This window comes from Asparagus officinalis, chromosome 2 (genome assembly GCF_001876935.1).
Source record: "Asparagus officinalis chromosome 2, Aspof.V1, whole genome shotgun sequence".
In the NCBI taxonomy this organism is placed as follows: Eukaryota; Viridiplantae; Streptophyta; class Magnoliopsida; order Asparagales; family Asparagaceae; genus Asparagus; species Asparagus officinalis.
In genome coordinates this window covers 14,981,575-15,006,979 of record NC_033795.1, presented here as the reverse complement: position 1 = coordinate 15,006,979, position 25,405 = coordinate 14,981,575, and the positions used below count along the sequence as shown (strand labels likewise).

Below are 25,405 nucleotides of genomic sequence, written 5' to 3'. Positions count from 1 at the left end.
CTTTTTATAACAAGGAAGCTCTGAACGCAAATTTCGGAGATCATAAGGCCTCGCCTAAAATCGGCCATCAAGCTCTTATCCTGTGACCACTGACGATTAAGGAAAGTATTTATTTATCCGGTAAGCGAAAGTTTACCTTATACCCTAATCAACATCATAATCTCTTTCTTTGAGTCTTTGACTTCAAACTGCTTGTGTTGTTAAAGAGACCACCCCATCATCAACTACTTCAGATCAAATCAACTCTTGGGTTCCAACTGATCGAGGTAAAGATTCCATTTTGTTGGGTTTTGAGTACAAGAAAATAGTTTTCTTTTGCATACTAGATGTTTGTTTAAATGCCGCAGTAAATATTTGCATGATGAATATCTGTGGTTTTATTCCTTTTAAAGAACTTTCCCAGATTCTAAAGCAAAGTCTTTATTGGCTCTGAATCGAAGAATCTCAGTTGGCCATGAACTGTGAGATCTAGGTGGGTTCTGTAGTTGGATAGCTGGAATTGTAGTGTATGGAATCTTAAGTGCTGGGTATAGTGGTTAACGAAGTGGGTTCATATTTTTCTTTGTGGGGGGAGATTTCAGGGTATTTTGAGGTTCAATTTTCATTGATTAGTGTGATATGTCAAGGTTGAAAGGTTTATACTTCATACAAATATTATAGACACCAAGTAAAAATAGCATTCTTTTTCGGTGACTATAGTCTACTAGCATTTCTTTGGTAGATAAAGATTTTAGGTTCCCACCATCTAATACATGACTTCTAAATGTGAGTTCTCCTATGTCTCTGACGAATGGTTTTAGAATTAATCCCGTGACTTGGGCATCACAATGTTGCTTCTGAGCTTGTGCTGGGACAATATCCAAGAGGTGAGCTTGGTATTCCAATGGCACTGGAACTACAGAAGCATGATAGCATGCCATGCTCTAGTTAATCTCAGATTGACTATATTTGACAGTTTCTGTGGGTAAAGACAAAATTGGTTTCCCTCTCTAACAACTAGGTTTTAAACATGAATTTTCCTTGCCTCTAACAAGGAGGAACACTTTTGTTTCAATCTACTAGTTTGTACTATTAAGCTACTTATACTAAGATTCTAACTTGATAATGATTACAAGATACTGAATTCATTACATTCAAAAGCTTAAACTTGCAAATTGTAGATGATTAGCTTCATTCTTACAAAACAAGGTAATGCGAGTATTATATATTGACTTCTTTTTGTACATTTGATCAGTTCAAATAAAGGTCTACCTATTGTTTTCGCAGCTTTCACAAAATTTGATCATATGACACTAGCTCTAAACTTTGTCCTGGGGAAGTGACTCTTGAATATTAACATTGAAAGTTGATCATGCTGGTCTAAACTTTGTCCTGGGGAAGTGATTCTTGAATATTAACATTGAAAATTGATCATGCTGGTCTATGGAGATATTTTCTATGTAGTATTTTTATTTTAATATAAAATAAAAAAATTTCTTGAGATAAAAAAGATTAAATTTTGAATCTATTGTTTAATGTTAGATATATTTGTGTTTACATGTATAGATTTGTGGAATTCTGATTATTCTCTTAATTGATATACAATGTACATTGAATTAAGTGCTATATTTTGTTGTAACTGTAAGGATAAGCAACAGCATGGATAATATTCTTTTGACATATGCACATTTTTGAATTAATTTTTGAAGCATGTTTGTCATCTCCGGTTCATGAAGCATTTCCTAATTAAAAAGTCTCACATTTTTTCTTTAAGATCAGATTCTTCTGATTCGCTAAGAATGACAAGGAACCATATTTATAGTGATTATGCATCTGCGTATAAGTTAGAACCAAATTATAACACGTCCTTAGATAAATATTCAATAAAACTTATCTAAACCCATTTCTAGATAAACTGGATGCATCATCTTATTTCTATCTTGATTTGTGCTATTTTTTTGCAGAATCCGTTAATGGAGAAAAAATTTGAAATAAAAGGGTCCACTCTCCTGGAAAGGATATGGGGTTTCTTTAGAAGATGCCTCTTTTTAGTTCTCTCCTTTGGTCCGATGCCTAGCCATATAGCATTCATAATGGATGGAAATCGTAGATTTGCCAAGAATAAAGGAATTAAAGAAGGCGGGGGTCACAAATTTGGATTTGCCTCTCTCATCCATATTCTCCAATATTGCTATGAAATGGGGGTCAAGTATGTGACTGTATATGCTTTCAGTATCGATAATTTTAAACGAAATCCAGATGAAGTCCAATCTCTGATGCATCTGATGCAGGAGAAAATTGATGAATTGCTCAAAGAAGAAAGTATTGTGAAAAAATATGAGATTAGAATTAATTTTTTGGGGAACCTGAAGCTTTTGAGCGAGCCAGTGAGATTGGCAGCTGAGAAGGCAATGAATAACACTGCCAATAACAAAGGACCAGTTCTGTCCGTATGTGTAGCTTACACATCCACCGATGAAATCATGCATTCCATTGAAGAATCATGTATGACTAAGAAGAAAAAGATACAAGATGGACATGCTAATGGTTATGACGATGATGATGATATCAGAGATTTCATTTCAGTATCTGAATTGGAGCAACATTTATATACAACAGATTGTCCTGAGCCTGATATTTTGATTAGGACTTCAGGGGAGACTCGTTTGAGTAATTTCCTTCTATGGCAAACTGCCTTTTCTCACTTGCAGAGTCCAGTCGCTCTATGGCCTGAGTTCTCTCTCAGGCACTTGGTATGGGCTATATTGGAGTATCAGAAGGTCTGCCCTTATTTAAGAGAGTTAAGAAGCAAAAATAAGAAGAACTGAGGGTGTGCTTTATGAAAGCTGTGTACTCTATAATTATTGCACTAATGATTCAATATGCTGTACACCAGTTGTAAGTTAAGCTAAGATATGGATCTGAAAGCAATACTTGCTAAATATGCAGGCTCTTGTACACTCTCTTGCAATGGAAGTGGCTATTTTTGTGAAGTTTCCTTTTTTCCTCTCTCTTGGCAGATAATTTTGATCTAGATTTGTGTTTGCTTTATTTTTAACTGTTTTTTAATAAACCTGATTAAAATGTGTTATCTTATGTGCATTATGCATTTTTTTACTTTCCTTGTATTGTACATTACTAATGGATACAAGTGCTCTTGAATTAGCCGAAGTCTGAAAAGGTTACAGTAATTACTCTTTTTTATCTTGTAAAAACTGAATGCTTCATGCATCGTTCTAAATAAAGCCATTAATATTGCTGATTTGAAAGCGGGTTGACACTGCTGTAGTATTTGTCTATGGACTCTATACTAATGTGTGAATCTTAATTAACCATTTAAAAGAAACTACTCACTTATTATGATTTCAGCAAGCATTGTCCCAAGACTTCAATCAGTGCATCTCCTGTGAAAGTTTCATCTTCATTGTTGTTTACCTGAGTTTCTTTCAATAATGGTTTGGTCTCTGAGGTTTACAGAATGCTGACCTATCTACTATCAATCTTTTATGTTCAGAAAAACCCCCAACTCTAAAGTTTTTACGAAATTGTTTTTTGATAAGGTTAAAGGGGAAAAAACCCATATGCCATCAAGGTGCCAGGTTGAAAAAATTGGATATATGATGGGGTTTTTGCATGGATGGTTGAAAATTTTGGGGGTTGTATGACAATTCCAAAATTTTGGGTGGTTATCACAAAATGACAAGCTTTTGGGGGGTTATGTAAGGTTTATCCTTGTCCTAAACCCACATGGTAACTATATATGACTGTCACACTCTCTGTTCTGCTAGACCACGTTAGCCCCAATTTCACCACAAAAGAAACCACAACCAAGTCTCTAATGCTCCGTTTAGATACCATGATGTTTTATTTGTTTCCATTGTGTTTTTGCCAAAAACAAAACAACATGCGTTTGGTAACCATAGTGTTTTTTTAGATAAATCATCCTCAAACTAAAAACACAACACTTATTTCAAAACACCTTTTAGGTGTTTTAAGTTTGGTGTTTTGATTTTGAGTTTGAGAATGTGTTAATATAATATCTAACATAATATATTAAATGTAATTAATATAGAGTTATTATCAACATGCTTATTATACTATACTATACTATATTATAGTTAATTTAATATATTAGTAATATTTATTAAATAATATAAAAATATAATAAATAAAATATCTTTTATCAATATTTAATATGTTAATAATGTATTATATAATAAATAAATAATAATAAAATATAAATAAACTAATAAAATATAATAAAAAAGATATTGATAATAATAATAATATAATAATGATATAATAATATACTATACAATAGTATAATCACTATAATATTATTAACTTTTAATAAATAAACTATAATAAATTAATAATTATAAAATATTATATAATAGTAACATAAAATATTATATAATAGTAACATATTAATAATACCATAACAATATAATAATATTATTATAAACATATTGTCTAGTAAATACAATATAATATATAAAATATTAATATATTATGTAATAAATAATATACTTTATCATCAAAGTTAAAATAATTTTAATAATAAAATAATTTATTGCTAACAAATGTTTAATGTAAAATAATATTTTCATAATATAATATATTTATTAATATCACAAATACAATAATATATATTAAAGTACTATTAATAAACTCTAACATATTAAAACATAATATATTATATAATATTAAATATTTATAATATATTAATTTATTATTAATAACATACTAGTAATAACATAATATTAACATTATTAATAATATTATATTATATGAATAATAATATAATATTCATATTATATTAAATAATAGTATAATATTATATTAATAAGAAAATAACATTATTTAGAAAATTTTAATATAATATCATACATAATAAATTTTGATTATACCAAGAATAACCATCTAAATATAAATGTATTTAAAATTAATAATGGTATACTTAATAATTATAATATAATATAACTCATTAAAGTATAATATAATATTATAATACATTATACAATATTATATTACATTACATTTAATACTTATAATACTATAATAATATAAACTAAATATTATAATATTTTATTTATAATATATTTTATTATAATTAATATATAATATATTAATTATATGTTTAATACTAATATTATAATGGCTCAAACTAGTGTTGACAAAAAATACTTACATTGTGTTTTAAAAATATTTTAAGGGAAAAACACAACACCATGGTGTTTTTTTTCAAAAACACAACAAGAAAAATACCATGGTATCGAAACGAAGCCTAAAATTATTGAAGTGTATTTTTTTATTTTTTATTTTTAGTATTTGCCCATGAATAACATTGTTGGTATCTTCTCTCAAAATTTTTGAAACAAATCTCCATAATCCTATACCAATAACTAATACTTGATCACCATTATCAATGCCTGAACATATTTACCAATCCCTGGCTATCAATTTTCCAAAGCAGCACTCACCATTATTTCCATGTTGGGACAAACCCGAGGTCCAATAGAGCAATGTCCCAGCGAATAATAGACCATAAGTAATAAAATGAACACAGAGATTTACGTAAAAAACCCCCTAAATGAATTTTGGGTAAAAACTACAGACAAAGATAGAAGAATCCACTATGAGAAAAATTTAGGAGTTACAATCCCTCTTCTCAATGAGAAACTCTCTCTATTTTTCTCTCCTTCTCTCTCCCTCTCTCTTTCTTTTCACTCTTAATTGGAGACACCGAGATGATAAGAACTTAACGCCAAGAAGAGCTATATATAGGTGAGTTTGCGATAGGTGCGCACTGTTGCTATAATGTTGCTACAGTAATATTTAGTAGCCCGCGGTTGGTGATTACTGTAGGGGGGCATGTGTTTACTGTAGCGACATGTGTTTACTATAGACACGTACAGTAACTTTCCATCAATCTCCCACTTGAAGATTTGATTGAGTATCAATCATATCTTCACATCATTCTTTCTATCTTGCCATTTTCATATTGCTCACGTCTCCGACAAACCACAAGAGGATCGACACAAAATAAATTTATCAGTATTAATTGCTTTTGTCAAAAAATCTGCTAAGTTGTCTTTGGTATGAATTTTCTGCATATCCACTGTTCCTTCTTCCACTTTCTCACGAACGAAGTGGTACTGAACTCGAATATGTTTTGTCTGTGATTGAAAAAAGATGGATTTCTTGCTAAATGTAAAGCACTCTAACTGTCACAAAATAGAGAAATCTTATTTTGTTCATGTTGAAGTTCCTCGAGCACCATCTTCAACCATATCGCCTCTTTACTAGTTTGTGTAGCTGCTACATATTCTGCTTCTGTTGTTGAAGTAGCCATAACTGACTGCAATTTTGAAATCCATCTTACAGCTCCGCGAGCAAGTGCAAACACATAGCCTGTGGTGAATTTGCTATTATCATGATTACATGCATAATCAGAATCAACATATCTAGTGACAATAAAATCTAATCCCCAAAACATAATGTAACATTTGGGGTTTTCTTAATGTATCTTAGGATCCTTTTATAACATTCCAATGCTTTTGACTAGAATTCGCCATGTATCGACTAACCACTCCCACTGTTTATGTAATGTCTGGTTTTGTACAAATCATAACGAATATTAAACTTCCCATTGCTGATGCATACGGTACTCGAGACATCTCCATCCTCTCTTCTTCACTGCTAGGACTCATACAGGAGGATAACTTGAAATTAACAGGAAGTGGGGTAGAAATTAACTTACAATCTTATATCTTAAAGCGTCACAAGATTTTCTTCAAATAATTCTTCTGAGAAAGCCAAATCTTCCTATTAATTATGTCTCGATAAATTTGCATCCCTAGAATCTTGTTTGCAGATCCTAAATTATTCATTTCAAATTCCCTAGCCAACTGCCTTTAATTCTTTGATACGATCTTTGTTGGGGTCTACAACCAACATGTTGTTAACATACAACAATAAGATAACAAAATTATTTTCACCAAACCTCTTGAAATATGCACAATGGTCTGAATTATGTCTATTGAATTCAAGGCTCATGATGAATGAATCAAATCTCTTATATCAACACCTCGGCACCTGCTTTAGATCGTATAGAGATTTGTTTAATTTACAAACCAAGTTCTCTCTTTTTTTCTTCAAAACCATCTGGGCGGAGCATATAAATTTCTTCTTTAAGACCACCATGAAGAAATGTTGTTTTCATATCTAGCTGTTCTAGATGTAAGTTAAATATAACGCTCATAGCCAGGACTATTCGGACTGTTGTAAGTCGAACTATAGGAGAAAATATTTTGTTAAAGTCAATACATTCTTTCTGAGCATATCCTTTTACCACCAATCTAGCATGATATCACTCTACTTGATCATCGTCATTTCGCTTGATCTTATAGACCCATTTATTTCCAATGGTCTTTCTTCCTACATTGCTACCATCCACAAAAATGCACCTGTATTATTTATAGCTTCATAAAAAGTTGATGGCTCTCCATCCTCTGTTAGAAGACAATATGTAACATTACTCTTCGTAATATACTCCGAGTGCCAAGTCGGTGGTCTTCTCTCATGAGTTGACCTTCAAACTTCTGGATCCTCGGACTCGACTGGTTCTTGTACATCATGCTCTGATGTTACTTCAGAAGAATTTGGATTTTCTACCTGAATAGCTACACTCTCTGAGTCCTTTATTGAACTGCTTTTTTTTTTCTTCACTTTGCAGTTGGTTCTCTATAAAGATAACATCTCTGCTGATAATAACCTTGCGGGCCGTGAGATCCACAATCGATACCCCTTTACTCCTTCAACATACCCTAAGAATATGCATTTTCTGGATTTTGAATTCAGCTTTGTAATTTCTTGGGCATGGTATATTACGTACATTGGACTTTCAAATATATGGAGGTTGGAATAATCAGTTGGCTTGCCTGTTCACATCTCTATCGGTGTCTTTAACTATATTGCAGTTGATGGAGGTCGATTTACCACATAACAGGTGATCTTTACTGCTTCCGCCCAAAAGATTTTATCCAGATTTGCAGTTGCCAACATTACTCTTGTTTTTTTCAATAGAGTTCTGTCCATCCGCTCCGCCACTCTATTTTGTAAAGGGATTGTAGGCTGTCTAAAAATCATAATAGATAGCTGATCCCCATCAAGCTTTAATGATGGGAGTTACAATCCGACGACTCCCATATCTCGATGATGAAAGTTACAATCAGATGACTTTTATGTTAACAAATGAAAACTACAAATGGAGGATTTTCACATAGATCGAGAAGAGTTATAATTCAAAGATACTCCCGACAACTGATGAAAACTCTATTCAGTGTTCTTCACAATCAACGGTGAGAGTTACAGTCTAACGACTTTCACACCCCATAACAGCTAAAGTAAAGGTTATTGAACAATAGTCCTTGCAACGCTCTACAGAAGAGGTTACAAGTCAACTAGGCCCTTTTAAACGTGGAATTCATTTTCGTGTTTCAATTCCTGAAACGCAGGCGACCCCCGTGTTTCCAAGCTTTAACAAGCAAAATGCAAGCGACCCCGTGTTTGCAAGACTCAACAAGCAAAACACAAGCGGCCCTCGCATTTTCGATATTTGGTCAATACCCAACTCTGCGTCTCAATCCTAAGACGCGGAGTTAGGGTCCTGAACGCCAAATTGGGTGTTTCCGAGCTTTCAAATGTCGTCAGAATCAAGGAAGCTTATGAGGATTCTGAGTCTGTTCATTTGGTGATGGAGCTTTATGAAGGTGGAACATTATATGAAAGGATTACTCAGATGGAGGATTGTGTTGTGTGCGGCGCGGAAGCGGTCGAATCACACACAATCCAAACAAGAGAGATCACAACCAAATAAACAAGCACAATCACCACGGAAGCGGTCGAATCACACACAATCCAAACAAGAGAGATCACAACCAAATAAACAAGCACAATCACCAAATAACACAAATCCAAACAAGAGAGATCACAACCAAATAAACAAGCACAATCACCAAATAACACAAGAGATTTACATGATTCGGCATATTGCCTACGTCCACGAGGCAAGAAAGTGGATGGGGTTTTCACTAATAGAGCAAGAGTACAAACTGAGATTACAAATTACTCGAAAGAACAAACTAATCTCACCAACAAGCTCTTAATCTCTCCAAACAAATAACTTAGAAAATACTTCTTTTCTGTGCTCCAAATATCCCCAATTTTCTTCTCTATTCTCTCTTCCAAATATTCCATATATATAAAAATCCTAAAATCATAAATATACTAGGAATTCTAAAACAAAAAACAAAACAAATTAGGAATCCTAATAACCTATTACCAAAATAGATTAGGAATCCTAATAACCTCATGTTACTAAAATAGATTAGGAATCCTAATAACCTCATGTTACCAAAATAGATTAGGAATCCGCTATCCAACAATTCTCCACATCGGCGAAGTTTTCCCAAAACTAAGCCGACAACAATACTAACCAAACGTCTCACTTGTTACGTCCAGTACGAAGTGGAACAAATCCACGACAACGGACTAAATCCACAACAAGTCGAGAACCCAAACGAGAATGCGAACAAACTCCAAATGTCGGTATCAACTCACCAAATCAGCTGCATCATAAATGACTGCTTACGTATCCTCTTGCCCAAGGAATCAAGCCTTCACGTAGTTCATCAAAACGGCATCCAAAGGCCTCAATCCACTAGAAAAGTTTGCAACCCTTCTCCAACATCACGATCAAGTCTACGGCTGATAGCACCTCCAATGGCTCCAAACTAAAATAATCCAAACATCTCCACCTGAGATGAACCAATGGCCATATCCAGACTACATCTATTAGCTGTACTCGAATCAATCAACCTATCATATGCATCCAAATCAACACGATTCCAAATCTGTGTCACATCATCTGGAATCCCAACTGATACAGTATGATCTGGAGTTTCCACCCCATGTGGAGTAGCATCACTCTCCACCAGCTGTGATGTCCTAAAGATCTGATCACCACTCTCCACCTACCGAGAGTCAAACGTGACATACTTGCTCAGAAAAAAGTTAGAAGCCAATACCTGATAATCAAACACGTCTCTGAATCCTAAATGTGCTATCAGATCAAATCCCATATCCACGATGTGACCAAATGCTGGGTAGCCAAACATCCGACGTAACCCAAAATCTAAAGCAGCTCCACCAGATCCCATATCTCTACATACAGCAGTCGGTAACCTATGACCGAGATGACCCAAATATGTCGAAGCTCCAAAACCAATGCCAATGCTAGACATCAAATACCTATCCTCCTCCAGAAAGGAACAGCTCCGCAAATCTACCATCTCATCACGTCGTCTTAAAGTTTCCACACCAATGAAGTGTCTCCTATTGCCGTGAGCTCGACACAATCGTAAGAAAGAACCCCTACCATAATCAGAACGTCGGGTCATCTTTCTACCAACATACTTCCTCCATCTGTTACGAGCTTCTAGGACTTCACACCAACGAGACTTGGTTGTAACCCACTAATGCCTAGAGCAATCCTCAACTACGAAAACCACATACCTATTACCTCCCAATGATGCTCTCTTATAAGGCCCCCGAATGCCTGAATGAACACCCCTCAGAAGACCCCTCGAATGATGGATAGAAGTACCAAACTCTACCTCGGTCTTCTTGATCATACCAATGGGTTTACAGGACTTCAAACTGCAGGTCAAAACACTCCTCAACAACCTATACACGGCATTACCAATCAAATAACCCAGCATCAAACAACGTCACAGTCTAGACGAATCTAATAAAGTCGTCAGCTCCCTATCAATCACCGTGCATCCGAGCAAATAATACAAATTGCTCTTTCTGACGCCCTTCATCACAATTATGGACCCCAATGTGACCTTCAAGCGTGCGTCCACCAAGGTCACCCTATAACCTACTGCCTCCAAAGCTCCAAGTGAAATGATGTTCATCTTCAATTGCGGAACGAACCTTATATCATCCAACTCTCGCATCATCCCATCACTCATCCTAATCCGAATAGTATAAATACCACCAATAGAGCATGCATGTCCATTACCCATCATCCCATCACTCATCCTAATCCGAATAGTATAAATACCACCAATAGAGCATGCATGTCCATTACCCATGAGCACGACATCCTCTCTTTCCAACTTCTAAAAGGTGGATAACCAATCCCTCCTAGGACAAACGTGGTAAGAAGCACCCGAATCCAACATCCACTCCGTAGAGTCGGCATCACAAACTGATGATAGTGTGGATAACGAATAGCCTGAAGAATCTGAATCTGAATTGTTACCACCAGTCTTGACAACATTCACCTCTAAACCTTGTACAACTTTCCCCTTATTCTTCTCGGCTCAATCCAACTTTGGGCATTCAGCTTTCCATTGTCCATCCTCTTTACAAAAGGCACACTAATTCCTATGAATCCCACAATGTGTACCTCTAGACTGTAACCTCCTGCTTCGGTTTGAACCATGGCCTTGAACTACTAATGCATCTCCCGATGCCTTCTCGGAGGACTCATCAACACTCTTCCTCAACTCATAATTCACCAACACTGAGGTCACCTTCTTATAACTAACAGTAGTTCTTCCATTAATCATAGTGAGAACAAAGGTACCATAATCATCCTCGGGCAACGAACACAAAAGTAACATCGCCTTGTCTTCATCCACAACCATAATATCCACATTGGCCATGTCTGAAAGTATCTTCGTGAAGTTGTTAACATGCTCCCTGATGGAAACTCCCCTCTTCATCTTGAACTGGTAAAGCCTCTTCTTTAAGTGAAGCCGATTCTCAATGCTCTTAGTAAGATACTTTTCATTGAGTGTTTCCCATATCTTCTTCGCCGACGTCTCGTTCATTACATCATAAATAAGATTCGACGTCAAGCATGGCCGAATAACTCCACACGTCCTACTATTCATCTTCTTCTAAATCTTTTCTTCCATATCAGCAGGTTTCTCTTGCAACTCAAGAGTCTCTTCCAAGTTTTGAGCGTCCAACGCATCCATCACTTGGCACCTTCACAAACCAAAATTGATTTTGCCATCAAACTTTGGAACATCGATCTTCATGTTATTGATGCTCAAACTATGTATCGTTTTCGTAAGAGAAGATCTCGTTGTGCTTGCTTCACCCATGTTGTCGATCAAACTCTTCAAATAGGAATCCTTTCAAAGAATCCATCAAACAAGCCTCATGTCGAACCCGAAGCTCTGATACCAATTGTTGTGCGTGGTACGGAAGCGGTCGAATCACACATAATCCAAACAAGAGAGATCACAACCAAATAATTAAACAAGCACAATCACCAAATAACACAAGAGATTTACGTGATTTGACAAATTGCCCATGTCCACGGGGCAAGAAAGGGGATGGAGATTTTACTAATAGAGAAAGAGTACAAACTGAGATTGCAAATCACTCGAAAGAACAAATTAATCTCACCAACAAGCTCTTAATCTCTCCAAACAAAACCCTAAACAAATAGCTCAGAAAATACATCTTTTTTGTGCTCCAAATATCCCTAATTTTCTTCTCTATTCTCTCTTCCAATTGTTTCATATATATAGAAATTCTAAAATCATAAACATACTAGGAATTCTAAAACAAAAAATAAAACAAATTAGGAATCCTAATAACCTATTACCAAAATAGAATAGGAATCCCAATAACCTCATGTTACCAAAATAGATTAGGAATCCTAATAACCTCATGTTACCAAAATAGATTAGGAATCCGCTATCCAATAATTCTTCACATCGGCGAAGTTTTTCCAAAACTGAGCCGATACCAATACTAACCAAACGTCTCACTTGTTACGTCCAGTACGAAGTGGAACAAATCCACGACAAAGGACTCAATCCACAACAAGTCGAGAACCCAAACGAGAATGCGAACAAACTCCAAATATCGGTATCAACTCACCAATTCAGCTGCATCATAAATGACTACCTACGTATCCTCTTGCCCAAGGAATCAAGCCTTCATGTAGTTCATCAAAACAGCATCCAAAGGCCTCAATCCACTAGAAGAGTTTGCAACCCTTTTCCAACATCACGATCAAGTCTACGGCTGATAGCACCTCCAATGGCTCCAAACTAAAATAATCCAAACATTCCAACATCACGATCAAGTCTACGGCTGATAGCACCTCCAATGGCTCCAAACTAAAATAATCCAAACATCTCCACCTGAGATGAACCAATGGCCATATCCAGACTACATCTATTAGCTGTACTCGAATCAATCAACCTATCATCTGCATCCAAATCAACATGATTCCAAATCTATGTCACATCATCTAGAATCCTAACTGATACAGTATGATCTGGAGTTTCCACCCCATGTGGAGTAGCATCACTCTCCACCAGCTGTGATGTCCCAAAGATCTGATCACCACTCTCCACCTGCCGAGAGTCAAACGTAACATACTTGCTCAGAAAAAAGTTAGAAGCCAATACCTGATAATCAAACACGTCTCTGAATCCTAAATGTGCTATTGGATCAAATCCCACATCTACGATGTGACCAAATGCTGGGTAGCCAAACATCCGACGTAACCCAAAATCTAAAGCAGCTCCACCAGATCTCATATCTCTACATACAGCAGTCGGTAACCTATGACTGAGATGACCCAAATATGTCGAAGCTCCAAAACCAATGCCAATGCTAGACATCAAATGCCTATCCTCCTCCAGAAAGGAACAGCTCCGCAAATCTACCATCTCATCACGTCGTCTTAAAGTTTCCACACCAATGAAGTGTCTCCTATTGCCGTGAGCTCGACACAATCGTAAGAAAGAACCCCTACCATAATCAGAACGTCGGGTCATCTTTCTACCAACATACTTCCTCCATCTGTTACGAGCTTCTAGGACTTCACACCAACGAGACTTGGTTGTAACCCACTAATGCCTAGAGCAATCCTCAACTACGAAAACCACATACCTATTACCTCCCAATGATGCTCTCTTATAAGGCCCCCGAATGCCTGAATGAACACCCCTCAGAAGACCCCTCGAATGATGGATAGAAGTACCAAACTCTACCTCGGTCTTCTTGATCATACCAATGGGTTTACAGGACTTCAAACTGCAGGTCAAAACACTCCTCAACAACCTATACACGGCATTACCAATCAAATAACCCAGCATCAAACAACGTCACAGTCTAGACGAATCTAATAAAGTCGTCAGCTCCCTATCAATCACCGTGCATCCGAGCAAATAATACAAATTGCTCTTTCTGACGCCCTTCATCACAATTATGGACCCCAATGTGACCTTCAAGCGTGCGTCCACCAAGGTCACCCTATAACCTGCTGCCTCCAAAGCTCCAAGTGAAATGATGTTCATCTTCAATTACGGAACGAACCTTATATCATCCAACTCTCACATCATCCCATCACTCATCCTAATCCGAATAGTATAAATACCACCAATAGAGCATGCATGTCCATTACCCATGAGCACGACATCCTCTCTTTCCAACTTCTAAAAGGTGGATAACCAATCCCTCCTAGGGCAAACGTGGTAAGAAGCACCCGAATCCAACATCCACTCCATAGAGTCGGCATCACAAACTGATGATAGTACGGATAACGAATAGACTGAAGAATCCGAATCTGAATTGTTACCACCAGTCTTGACAACATTCACCTCTAAACCTTGTACAATTTTCCCCTTATTCTTCTCGTCTCAATCTAACTTTGGGCATTCAGCTTTCCAATGTCCATCCTCTTTACAAAAGGCACACTAATTCCTACAAATCCCACAATGTGTACCTCTAGACTGCAACCTCCTGCTTCGGTTTGAACCACGACCTTGAACTACTAATGCATCTCCCGATGCCTTCTCGGATGACTCATCAACACTATTCCTCAACTCATAATTCACCAACACTAAGGTCACCTCCTTATAACTAACAGTAGTTCTTTCATTAATCATAGTGAGAACAAAGGTACCATAATCATCCTCGGGTAACGAACACAAAAGTAACATCGTCTTGTCTTCATCCACAACCATAATTTCCACATTGGCCATGTCTGAAATTATCTTCGTGAAGTTGTTAACATGCTCCCTGATGGAAACTCCCCTCTTTATATTGAACTGGTAAAACCTCTTCTTTAAGTGAAGTCGATTCTCAATGCTCTTAGTAAGATACTTTTCATTGAGTGTTTCCCACATCTTCTTCGCCGACGTCTCGTTCATTACATCATAAATAAGATCCGGCGTCAAGCATGGCCGAATAACTCCACACATCCTACTATTCATCTTCTTCTAAATCTTTTCTTCCATATCAGCAAGTTTCTCTTGCAACTTAAGAGTCTCTTCCAAGTTTTGAGCGTCCAACGCATCCATCACTTGGCACCTTCACAAACCAAAATTGATTTTGCCATTAAACTTTGGAACATCGATCTTCATGTTATTGATGCTCAAACTATGTATCGTTTTCGTAAGAGATGATCTCGTTGTGCTTGCTTCACCCATGTTGTTGATCTAACTCTTCAAATAGGAATCCTTTCAGAGAATCCTTCAAACAAGCCTCAAGTCGAACTCGAAGCTCTGATACCAATTGTTGTGCGCGGCACGGAAGTGGTCGAATCACACATAATCCAAACAAGAGAGATCACAACCAAATAAACAAGCACAATCACCAAATAACACAAGAGATTTACGTGGTTCGGCAAATTACCTACGTCCACGGGGCAAGAAAGAGGATGAGGTTTTTACTAATAGAGAAAGAGTACAAACTGAGATTACAAATCACTCGAAAGAACAAATTAATCTCACCAACAAGCTCTTAATCTCTTCAAACAAAACCCTAAACAAATAGCTCAGAAAATATCTCTTTTCTGTGCTCCAAATATCCCCAATTTTCTTCTCTATTCTCTCTTCCAATTTTCCATATATATAAAAATCCTAAAATCATAAACATACTAGGAATTCTAAAACAAAAAACAAAACAAATTAGCAATCCTAATAACCTATTACCAAAATAGATTAGGGATCCTAATAACCTCATGTTACCAAAATAGATTAGGAATCCTAATAACCTCATGTTACTAAAATAGATTAGGAATCCGCTATCCAACAGATTGTACTGAAAAAAGGCCACATGTTTGATTAAGACAATAGCTGAAGTCGTGGAGGGTTGCCATTCTCTTAGAGTGATGCATAGATATCTAAGGCCTGATAATTTCTTGTTTGTGAGTAAAGATGAGGATGCTGCTCTCAAGGTTATAGATTTTGGGATGTCAGTTTTTTATATGCCTGGTTAGTATTGAGTTTTTCTTGTTTCTTGTTTCTTATTAAATTTGGGTTTTAGTTCTTTTTCTAAAATCTTGAGGTGAAGAGCTGTAAATGTCTTAATCAGAACTTCTGACAAATGTGGATTGCATAATCACGCATTTTTGTCTTATCGGCTAAATTAGTTGATAGTGAATTGATAACTTTGGCAAAAAATATACAAAAGTTAGATAATTGAGCACAGTTTGGCTAAATTCTTATTTTTGTTTATTTTTTTCATGGTTATAAGAGGAAGATTTTTATTATGGTCGCTACATGCTTGTAAGTTATTTATTGGTATTATTTTGTTCTTGTTTACCGTTTATATTGTGTAGTTCCCATGAATGCATTGAAATTGATTGAAAATTTTGGGTTGTTTTTTGTTACTCATATTGTTTCTGGACAATGAAGAAAATCTTTAAGGAAAGGTAGATGTCCTAATCAAAACTTCTGATAAATGTGAACGCACTTATTTATGTCTTATCTTTTAAATTATAGTCGATAGAGAATTACACCAATAATTCAGCACATCTTGGATAAATTCTTGCTTTCTTTACTCTCTTCATCATGTGAGGAAGTCTTTCTTTCTGATAACCACTTTATTTAGCTTGTTTCTGTTCTTGGATTAAGCACTCTTTCTCATATTAGTTTTCATTAAGGGTTTTTATGATCATTTTTCATCCACATTATGGTCAATGGACTGACATTTTTCATATAGGGTTGTTAAAGTTAAGCAAACATTTTGTAGCATAAATTTTTTTATTGTATTCTGATCTTACTAACAAGTTTGGAAATAAAATGCCCCTGCTAGTGTAGTCTTTAGTTTTCCTATTGTTAAGACTCTATTTGGGATACCATATATAATTACATTGTTAACCTGCTTTGTAGTGGTCTTCTCTCTAATTTTTTCAACTTTTGTATACGTGGATGTTATGAACTCCTAATTTCTTCAACTTTTGCTACATCATGTCTGTCCAAATGACCAGAATGCCTCTGATGGAATAACCCCTTTTATGTCTTTTTTGATAATTATAAGGTAATATCATAAACCATCTTTAAGTTTGGTCCGAGCTCTAACCCTATCCCCCATTTAATTTAATTTAATTTAAGAATTGCAATGTTAACTTGACATGGTATTTTGGTCTTTTGCGAGTTCAACGGAGCCATTGAAAATATTTGGGCGGGCTTTCTGAAAACCCCGGAACTTTAGGGGGGTTAAATAACATTTTTTAAGTTTAGAGGGGTAATCTCAATATAGACCACACTTAAAATGTGGATTTTGTGAAATTTAGTTCTGTACTAATCTTTTGAACTTCAGGTGATGCATTTTGCGGTTTAGATTTGTTGACATATTAGTATTGTTAGGGACTTAATTGTAAGTTTTGTAGGGGCCTATATAAAGCCCAAGAGATCTCATAATGAATTAGGGGTTTTCACATTCTTTATGGTATCAGAGCCACCAAAACCCTAGCCGCCGCCCCCCCCCCCTTCTCAACCGGCTGCCCTAACTTCCCCCCCCTGCCTTCTCCCTCGTCCTGGCCGCCCGCACCTCCACCATCGCGCAAACTCTATCCTCTGTTCAGAACCCCCCCCTCCTCCTCCCCCTAACTCCGCCACCCCCTGATCCTGATTTCCGCCTCATGCAAACCCTGTTCCGCCTCGAAACAGCCCCCTGTTCCGCCTCCCCCCGTCGCTGCATTCCCTGCTGTCCGATCCAACGCTGAACAGCCCCCCTGTTCCTCCTCCCTCTGCATCCGATGTCAACCTAGACCCCCCCCCTTCCTTTCTCGATCAACCAGATCCCTTCCAAAACACCTGACTCGACCCCAAAACCGCCTCGTGACCTGACCCCCCCTGACCTTCGAACAACCCTAAAACAGGCCTGTACTGACCGCTTCTAGCCGCCGGCTTGCCACTCGAACCCGCCCCTGTTACATTCCTGTCGACCTCGAGTTTGGCATGGGTTCCCTTGACTCAGTCCTCGAACTGATGACAGGAAGAGTTTATATCTCACATCGATGAGATATATAACTGGTTTTGATTCTTGTTTCCTCTGAGATACGAGAATTTGTTTGAGCTCCTACTCTTGTTGTGCAGCAGAGGTGCTGCCGAAATTTTTACTGCACACAACAAGGGTTGGAAGAGAAGGTGAACAGGTGGTGGGTCTGAAGCCTATTCGATGGAGGAGATCATCAAGAAGTTGAACCCCGCGGAGGTGTCAACTTTGATGAAGCTAATGAAGTTGTCGGCTGGTGAGAGCGCGACAAAACCATCGAAGAAGTTGGAGCTTCCGACCATCGATCTGAAGCTTGATGGACCGAATACGTACCTGAGCTGGTCGCGACGGGTGAGATACATCCTTACAGGGAGGAATCTGGAGGGTTATCTGACAGGAGAGGTGACAGAGCCGGAGGAGGACTCAGAGGGAAGAGATGAGTGGAAGTCCACTCATATGTTGGTATACATCTGGCTTCTTAATTCGTTGGTCCCGACGATCGCCGCCACGGTGGATGGCATTGAGAGGGTGAAGGACGTCTGGGAGAAGTTGAGAAGGACATATGATGGAGTCGGGAATAACCTGAGGGTATTCCAGATTAAAGGAGAGATCGACGCCACAGTCCAGGGAGAGAGGATTGTACAGGAATATGCTACAGAATTGGAGCGTCTGTGGCTGGATTATGATCATTTTTCCCCTCGAGCTAGCTGCAAGGACCCAGGGTGTAAAGAGCGGGCGGCCTTTCTACAGGAGAGGACTATGGTATTTCTCAAGGGATTGACATCAGAGTTCGCTCAGCGAATCGCATTGCTGCTAGCTCAGCCGAAGATTCCCACGCTTGAGGAGGCTGTCTCTGCTATGATCCAGGAGGAGACTCGCATTCGGCTGCAGGCGGGGACAGGTGGACTTCCTGTGGTGAAGTCAGCAATGGCAGCCTCTAGCAACACTGGATCTAGGGGAGAGACCCGACAGTGCTACAACTGTGGTGCGGTGGGTCATCTACGGCATGCTTGCACCAAGCCATCCAAGGATGGGAGGTGGAAGAGGAGCAGGAAATCGGGCGAATCTGACGGTAGCAGAAGAAGAAGAAGCTGAGGTGGTCTTTACAGAGGAGGATCGTGCTCTTCTCACGATACTCAGGAAAAAACAGCAAACAGTAGGGGATGGAAATTTGAGGAGTGGGACTGCGGAGGCATCCACTTCGTTCTTCGCCAGAGGCAACACTGCTACCTATGCTCATCCGACCAAAGGTACTAATGACATACATGCTCTTGCTTCTATGTCTCCCGACAGATCATCAGAGTGGATAGTCGACTCCGGTGCGTCTCGTCATGTGACGGGTAATGCTAGTGAATTCTCATCATATACTCACTTAGCATCGCCTGATAGTATTCAAACAGCTGATGGTACATTTCAGCCGGTGGTTGGTAAGGGTACAGTAGATTGTACTGGCTCTGTAACTTTGTCCAATGTTTTGCATGCTCCTTCCTTTCCAGTCAATCTTTTATCCATTAGTTCTATCATCCTCCAACTAAAATGTATTGTTTCTTTTGATATTCCAAATGTGATTTTCCAGGAGAAAGGGACAGGACGGAGACTTGGGACTGGCACATAAACAGAAACTTGTGTGTGATGCATGTGAGTTGGGAAAGCTTACTAGAAGCTCTTATGTTAGTTCTGGTCATAGAAGTTCTCATGCATTTGACCTGGTACATTCAGATGTTTGGGGGCCTTGTTCCACAAGTTCTATGAATGGATACAAATATTTTGTTACATTTATTGATTGCTTCTCTCGTGTTACTTGGTTATACCTGATGAAGAATAAGAGTGATGTGTTTGGGTGCTTCCAAAATTTTCATAAGACTGTTCAGACTCAATACGGAGCAGTGGTGAAAGTATTGAGGTCAGATAATGGGACAGAGTATACCAACAGAGCCCTTGAAGAATATTTGTCAGCTCAAGGAATACATCACCAGACAACCTGTCCATACACTCCAGCACAGAATGGGGTAGCGGAAAGGAAGAACAGACATCTTTTAGAGGTTGCTAGAAGCATGATGATCTCTATGAATGTCCCAGAGACATTATGGGGACAAGCAGTATTGACCGCAGCAGCGTTGATCAACAGAATGCCCTCGAGAGTGCTGGATTGGAAGTCTCCGTGTGAGATATTGAAGGGAGATAATGGTGGGATCCTTCCACTCAAAGTGTTTGGCTGTGTGTGCTTTGTGAAGGACAACAGGCCATCTGTCGGGAAGCTTTCCCCTAGAGCTGTGAAGTGTTTCTTTGTGGGATATTCTGCTACTCAGAAGGGATATGTTTGCTGGAGCCCGGTGGAAAAAAGGTTGTTTGTGAGCATGGATGTGCACTTTCGAGAACTTGAGCCATATTACACCCAGAAGGTAACTTCATCTGCTGGTAACTCGCCCAATACTAGAAGTATGGGGCGAGAGGAGGAGAATGATGAGAGACCGGAGAACAATGTGGAGAAATCCATTTCTGTATCGATTCCTTGGGAGCGAGAATTGGTTGAGGAGGAGTTGGTTGAGGAGGAGCAGGAGAATCACGAAGAAAAGGAAAATGAGACAAGAGGTGTTAGGCCCACTGTTCAAGGGGAGCTACTAACCTATAGTAGGAAGGGCAAACAAATTGGAGAAACAGTATCTACAGTGCCACTAGTGCTGCCAAGTCTCTTGCCGACGCCCACCCCGACTCCTGAAATACCTACACCACCAATTTCATCCCAAGGTGATAACATTCCTACTGATAACATTCCTCTCCCTACTCCTCCCACACCAATATCACTACGGAGGACTACTCGCAGTAATGCGGGACATCCTCCCGATAGATATGGTTGGGATCTTGCCCAATATGTATCATATTCTAGTATCCACCCTGCATATGGAGCATTCATTACATCATTGGACTCTGTTACTGTACCTAACAATTGGCAGGTTGCTAAGAAGGACCCAAAATGGAAAGCGGCTATGCACGAGGAGCTAGGAGCTCTAGAGAAGAACCGCACTTGGGAGCTAGTAAAGTTACCAGAAGGAAAGAGAGCAGTTGGATGCAAGTGGGTCTTCACTGTGAAGCAGAATCCAGATGGACAAGTTGAGCGCTACAAGGCTCGCCTGGTGGCAAAAGGGTATAGTCAGACATATGGCATCGATTATGATGAGACTTTTGCACCGGTGGCGAAGATGAGCACTGTTCGGACCTTAATCTCTCTGGCAGTAAATGGTGGATGGAAGCTACACCAACTAGATGTGAAGAATGCATTTCTTCATGGAGATCTAGTGGAGGAGGTATACATGGAGATACCACCAGGATTTGGTACAGATCAGACAGTGGGAAAGGTCTGCAGATTGAAGAAGTCTCTCTATGGTCTGAAGCAATCTCCCCGTGCTTGGTTCGACAGATTCAGAAGGGCTATGATTGATATGGGATACCAACAGATCAACGCCGACCATACAGTGTTCTTTCGACGGAGTGGAGGCCACATTACTATGCTTGCCGTATATGTAGATGATATGATTATTACAAGGGATGATGAGAAGGAGATTGCCCAACTCAAAGTGAGACTGGGTAAAGAATTCGAGGTGAAAGATCTTGGCTTGCTTAGATACTTTCTTGGAATAGAGATAGCTCGAGGAGCGGAGGGGATCGTCCTATCGCAGAGAAAGTATGCACTGGATCTTCTCAAAGAGACAGGAATGTTAGGGTGCAAACCTGCAACCACACCGATTGAGCAGAAGTTCAAGCTAGATGCTGAGGCTGGAGAACCAGTTGATCGTGACAGATATCAGAGGTTGGTGGGAAGGCTGATCTATTTGAGTCACACACGTCCTGATATCTCTTTTGCAGTAAGCGTGGTGAGTCGCTACATGCACGATCCGAGGAAGGGTCATATGGACGCTGTGTACCAGATTCTGAGATATTTAAAGAGTGCCCCCGGAAAGGGGCTGATATTCAGAAAGAATGGACATGTGAACATCGAGGGTTATTGCGACTCTGACTGGGCTAGCTGTGCTGATGACAGGAGGTCCACCTCAGGATACTGCATCTTTATAGGAGGTAACTTAGTCTCGTGGAAGAGCAAGAAGCAGTCAGTGGTGGCGAGATCGACAGCTGAGGCAGAGTATAGAGCTATGGCCTTAGGAGTTGCTGAGTTACTATGGTTAAAGAGTATGCTGGTGGAGCTGAAGCTGGATCAAGGAGCTAAGATGAAGTTATGGTGTGACAACAAGTCAGCGATCAGTATTGCCAACAACCCAGTGCAGCATGATAGAACCAAACACATCGAGATCGATAGGTTCTTCATCAAAGAGAAGTTGGATAGTGGACTACTGGAGCTAGGTCATGTTTCGACTAAGGACCAGGCAGCAGATTGTCTGACTAAAGGACTCAGCTCAGTAGATATGATTAGAGGATGTGACAAGATGGGCTTAATAGATATCTTTCGCCCATCTTGAGGAGGAGTGTTGACATATTAGTATTGTTAGGGACTTAATTGTAAGTTTTGTAGGGGCTTATATAAAGCCCAAGAGATCTCATAATGAATTAGGGGTTTTCACATTCTTTAAGATTGGAACTCTGTATATGCTGCACCGGAGGTATCACTTGAACATTATGGCCCAGAGGCAGAAATATGGAGTGTTGGAAAAATCTTACACCTTTTGTTGATCATTTGTGCAGGTACAGTGAAATTTGGTACCTCTATTTTTGTACCTTTTAAGGGTAAACTCATGGAAACATCATGAAAGTTTTTTCAATAAAGTGCCATGTCTAACAGTTGTTACATTTTTGTCCTTGTGTACCTTATATATCTTCTCTGTTATCCTTATGAGTTTTGTGGGCAAAGATATATAGATGAGCGCTTTACTAACAATTTTATAGCTCATGGTGTTTTATGCACTTTTTGAATGCTCATGATACCAAATATGTTATACTTATCTCTCATGTTAATTTCAGATGCGGGAGATGAGGCCTCCTCGTTGATCATACAAAAGAATGTTGATTTTGAATCTGAACCATGGCCGTCCATTTCTGATGGTGCTAAAGATTGTTAGAATTAGGGGTGGAAACAAACCTCCGCCGGCGAAGAGGAGCTCCGACGAGCTCCGACGAGTTCGATGGTCGCAGGCGAGCTCCGGTAGCCCAGGCGAGGTTGTCGACGACCAGACGCAGGCGACAGGACGAAGCTCGAAGCCCCCAGCTCTGCGTTCGAGCGATGGCGAACTCTGCGTCACAGCGATGGCGAGCTCTGCGTTCGTTCGAAGATGGCGTCGATGGCGAGCTCTGCGTTTTTTGGGGGGGGTCCGAACTCTGCGTTCGTGCGAAGCTGGCGTCGAAGTGAACTCTGCGTTCGCACGAGTTTGGCGTCGAAGCTATCGCTGGTGACAGGCTGTCGCCAGCTCCTCCTCCTCATCCGCCTATAAAAGGAAACCCAAGCTAGGGTTTTCGGCGCTGATTCTCCCCCCCTCTCCTCCGATTTCTCCTTCTCCGGCGGCGGCGATCTGCCCTAAAACGCAGCAGCGTTTTCCCCAAATCGCAGTGGCGATTTTCCCTCTTAATCTCAGCTTCCAACAGTGGTTGTTAAAGGGGATTTAAGAGAGAGAGAGATTAAATAAGAAAGAGGGGTTTTATTGTGAGAGAAATTGAAAGGGTTCATACCCTTTGATTATTAACACTGTAGCTACAGTGTTCAATCTGAGAAATCTCAGTTTAGAGATTTGCTCTTGATTTGTAATTTCTTGTTAGATTAAATAAGAAATTATCTGTGTGGCTCCCGAGGACGTAGGCAGTTGCCGAACCTCGTAAATCTTGGTGTACTGTTCTCTATACCGCGTTTCCGTTGCATTAGGGGATTTAGGCGTTAAATTCCTAACAAAGATCTCCTTCTTAACATGCTAAATCCTGATCCCACGAAAAGATTTACAGCTCATCAAGTTCTCTGTGAGTATTTTGGTGAGTTTTTAATCATCAAATTTTGTTAAGTGTGATTGAAGTTGGTAATATCTATGTGCAGGTCACCGATGGATCGTTGGTGATGGAGTGACTCCTGAGAAACCTTTGGACTCTGCTGTTTTATCAAGACTGAAGCGGTTCTCAGCAATGAAGAAATTAAAGAAGATGGCTTTGAGGGTAAGCCACTATTACTTTGTATAGTGTTTTCAAATTGTTCCTGAAAATTGTAACTTGGGAGGACCTTTTTCCATAAAGCTTACATTATGGTATTTGACATATTTGGTATGTATTATATGCTTATATATTGCAGTTTATAGGAGAAAAGATGTCAGACGAAGAGACCGGGGGCCTCAAGAAATTGTTCAAAATGTTCGACACATACAAAAGTGGGACAATAACATGTGATGAACTAAACAAGGGTTTAAGAAAATTAGGCTCAGATCTCATGGAATCTGAGGTCCAAACTCTTATGCAAGGGGTATGTATTAATATTCAAAATACCTTTCCATAATAAATCCATTTGACAAGTTGCTTATACATTTTTTTTATTTATGATAGGCTGATATAGACAACAATGGCACAGTAGACTGTAGGGAATTTCTCTCTGCGATGCTTCACGTTAATAAGTTAGAGAAAGAGGAGAACTTGAGGAATGCTTTCTCCTTCTTTGACGAAGACAAGAATGGCTACATAACCATCGATGATCTCTCACAAGCATGTAAAGATTTTGGCGTCAGAGATGTCAATCTTGATGAAATGATCAAAGAAGTTGACCAAAATAATGTAGGTTCAGTTCTCTACTATCGCAAAACTTGCAGGCGTCACTTGCACAAATTTGTAATGAACTCTCTTTATTGCAGGATGGGAAGATCGATTACAGTGAGTTTGAAACTTTGATGAGAAAGGGAAATGGAGGAAATGGAGGCATTAGCAAGAAGAACCAAGCAGGAGAGTCTAAATGTTGAGGAATTCAGAATACAATGATTAGTATGAGAGATACAGAACGTTAAATAGCTTGGAGAAAACATTGAACCGATAGGAATTCAGAATACAATGATTAGTATGAGAGCTTCAGTAAACCCTTCTGCTGGAATGTGTAATTAGTTTAATACCATTTTGAATGAGT

General features: G+C 38.8%; 2 protein-coding genes across 2 annotated transcripts; both read left to right on the top strand.

Moving 5' to 3' along the window:
- Positions 1-2,954, top strand: LOC109830357 (dehydrodolichyl diphosphate synthase 6-like). Its single transcript, XM_020397606.1, has 3 exons — positions 1-120; positions 207-266; positions 1,944-2,954. The coding sequence occupies exon 3, from the start codon at positions 1,953-1,955 to the stop codon at positions 2,805-2,807; it is 855 nt and encodes a 284-aa protein (XP_020253195.1). The 5' UTR covers positions 1-120; positions 207-266; positions 1,944-1,952; the 3' UTR covers positions 2,808-2,954.
- LOC109830869 (calcium-dependent protein kinase 28-like) lies at positions 7,346-25,263 on the top strand. The gene is given in 12 exon segments (XM_020398230.1): positions 7,346-7,450; positions 7,718-7,846; positions 16,142-16,304; positions 17,635-17,649; positions 22,897-23,022; positions 23,284-23,376; positions 24,205-24,267; positions 24,341-24,456; positions 24,590-24,757; positions 24,838-25,062; positions 25,140-25,202; positions 25,204-25,263. Coding segments are annotated over 12 exon segments (1,326 nt in total).

Coding starts and splice junctions, on each gene's coding strand:
- LOC109830357 (XM_020397606.1), top strand. CDS start 1,953: ATGGAGAAAAAATTTGAAATAAAAGGGTCCACTCTCCTGGAAAGGATA.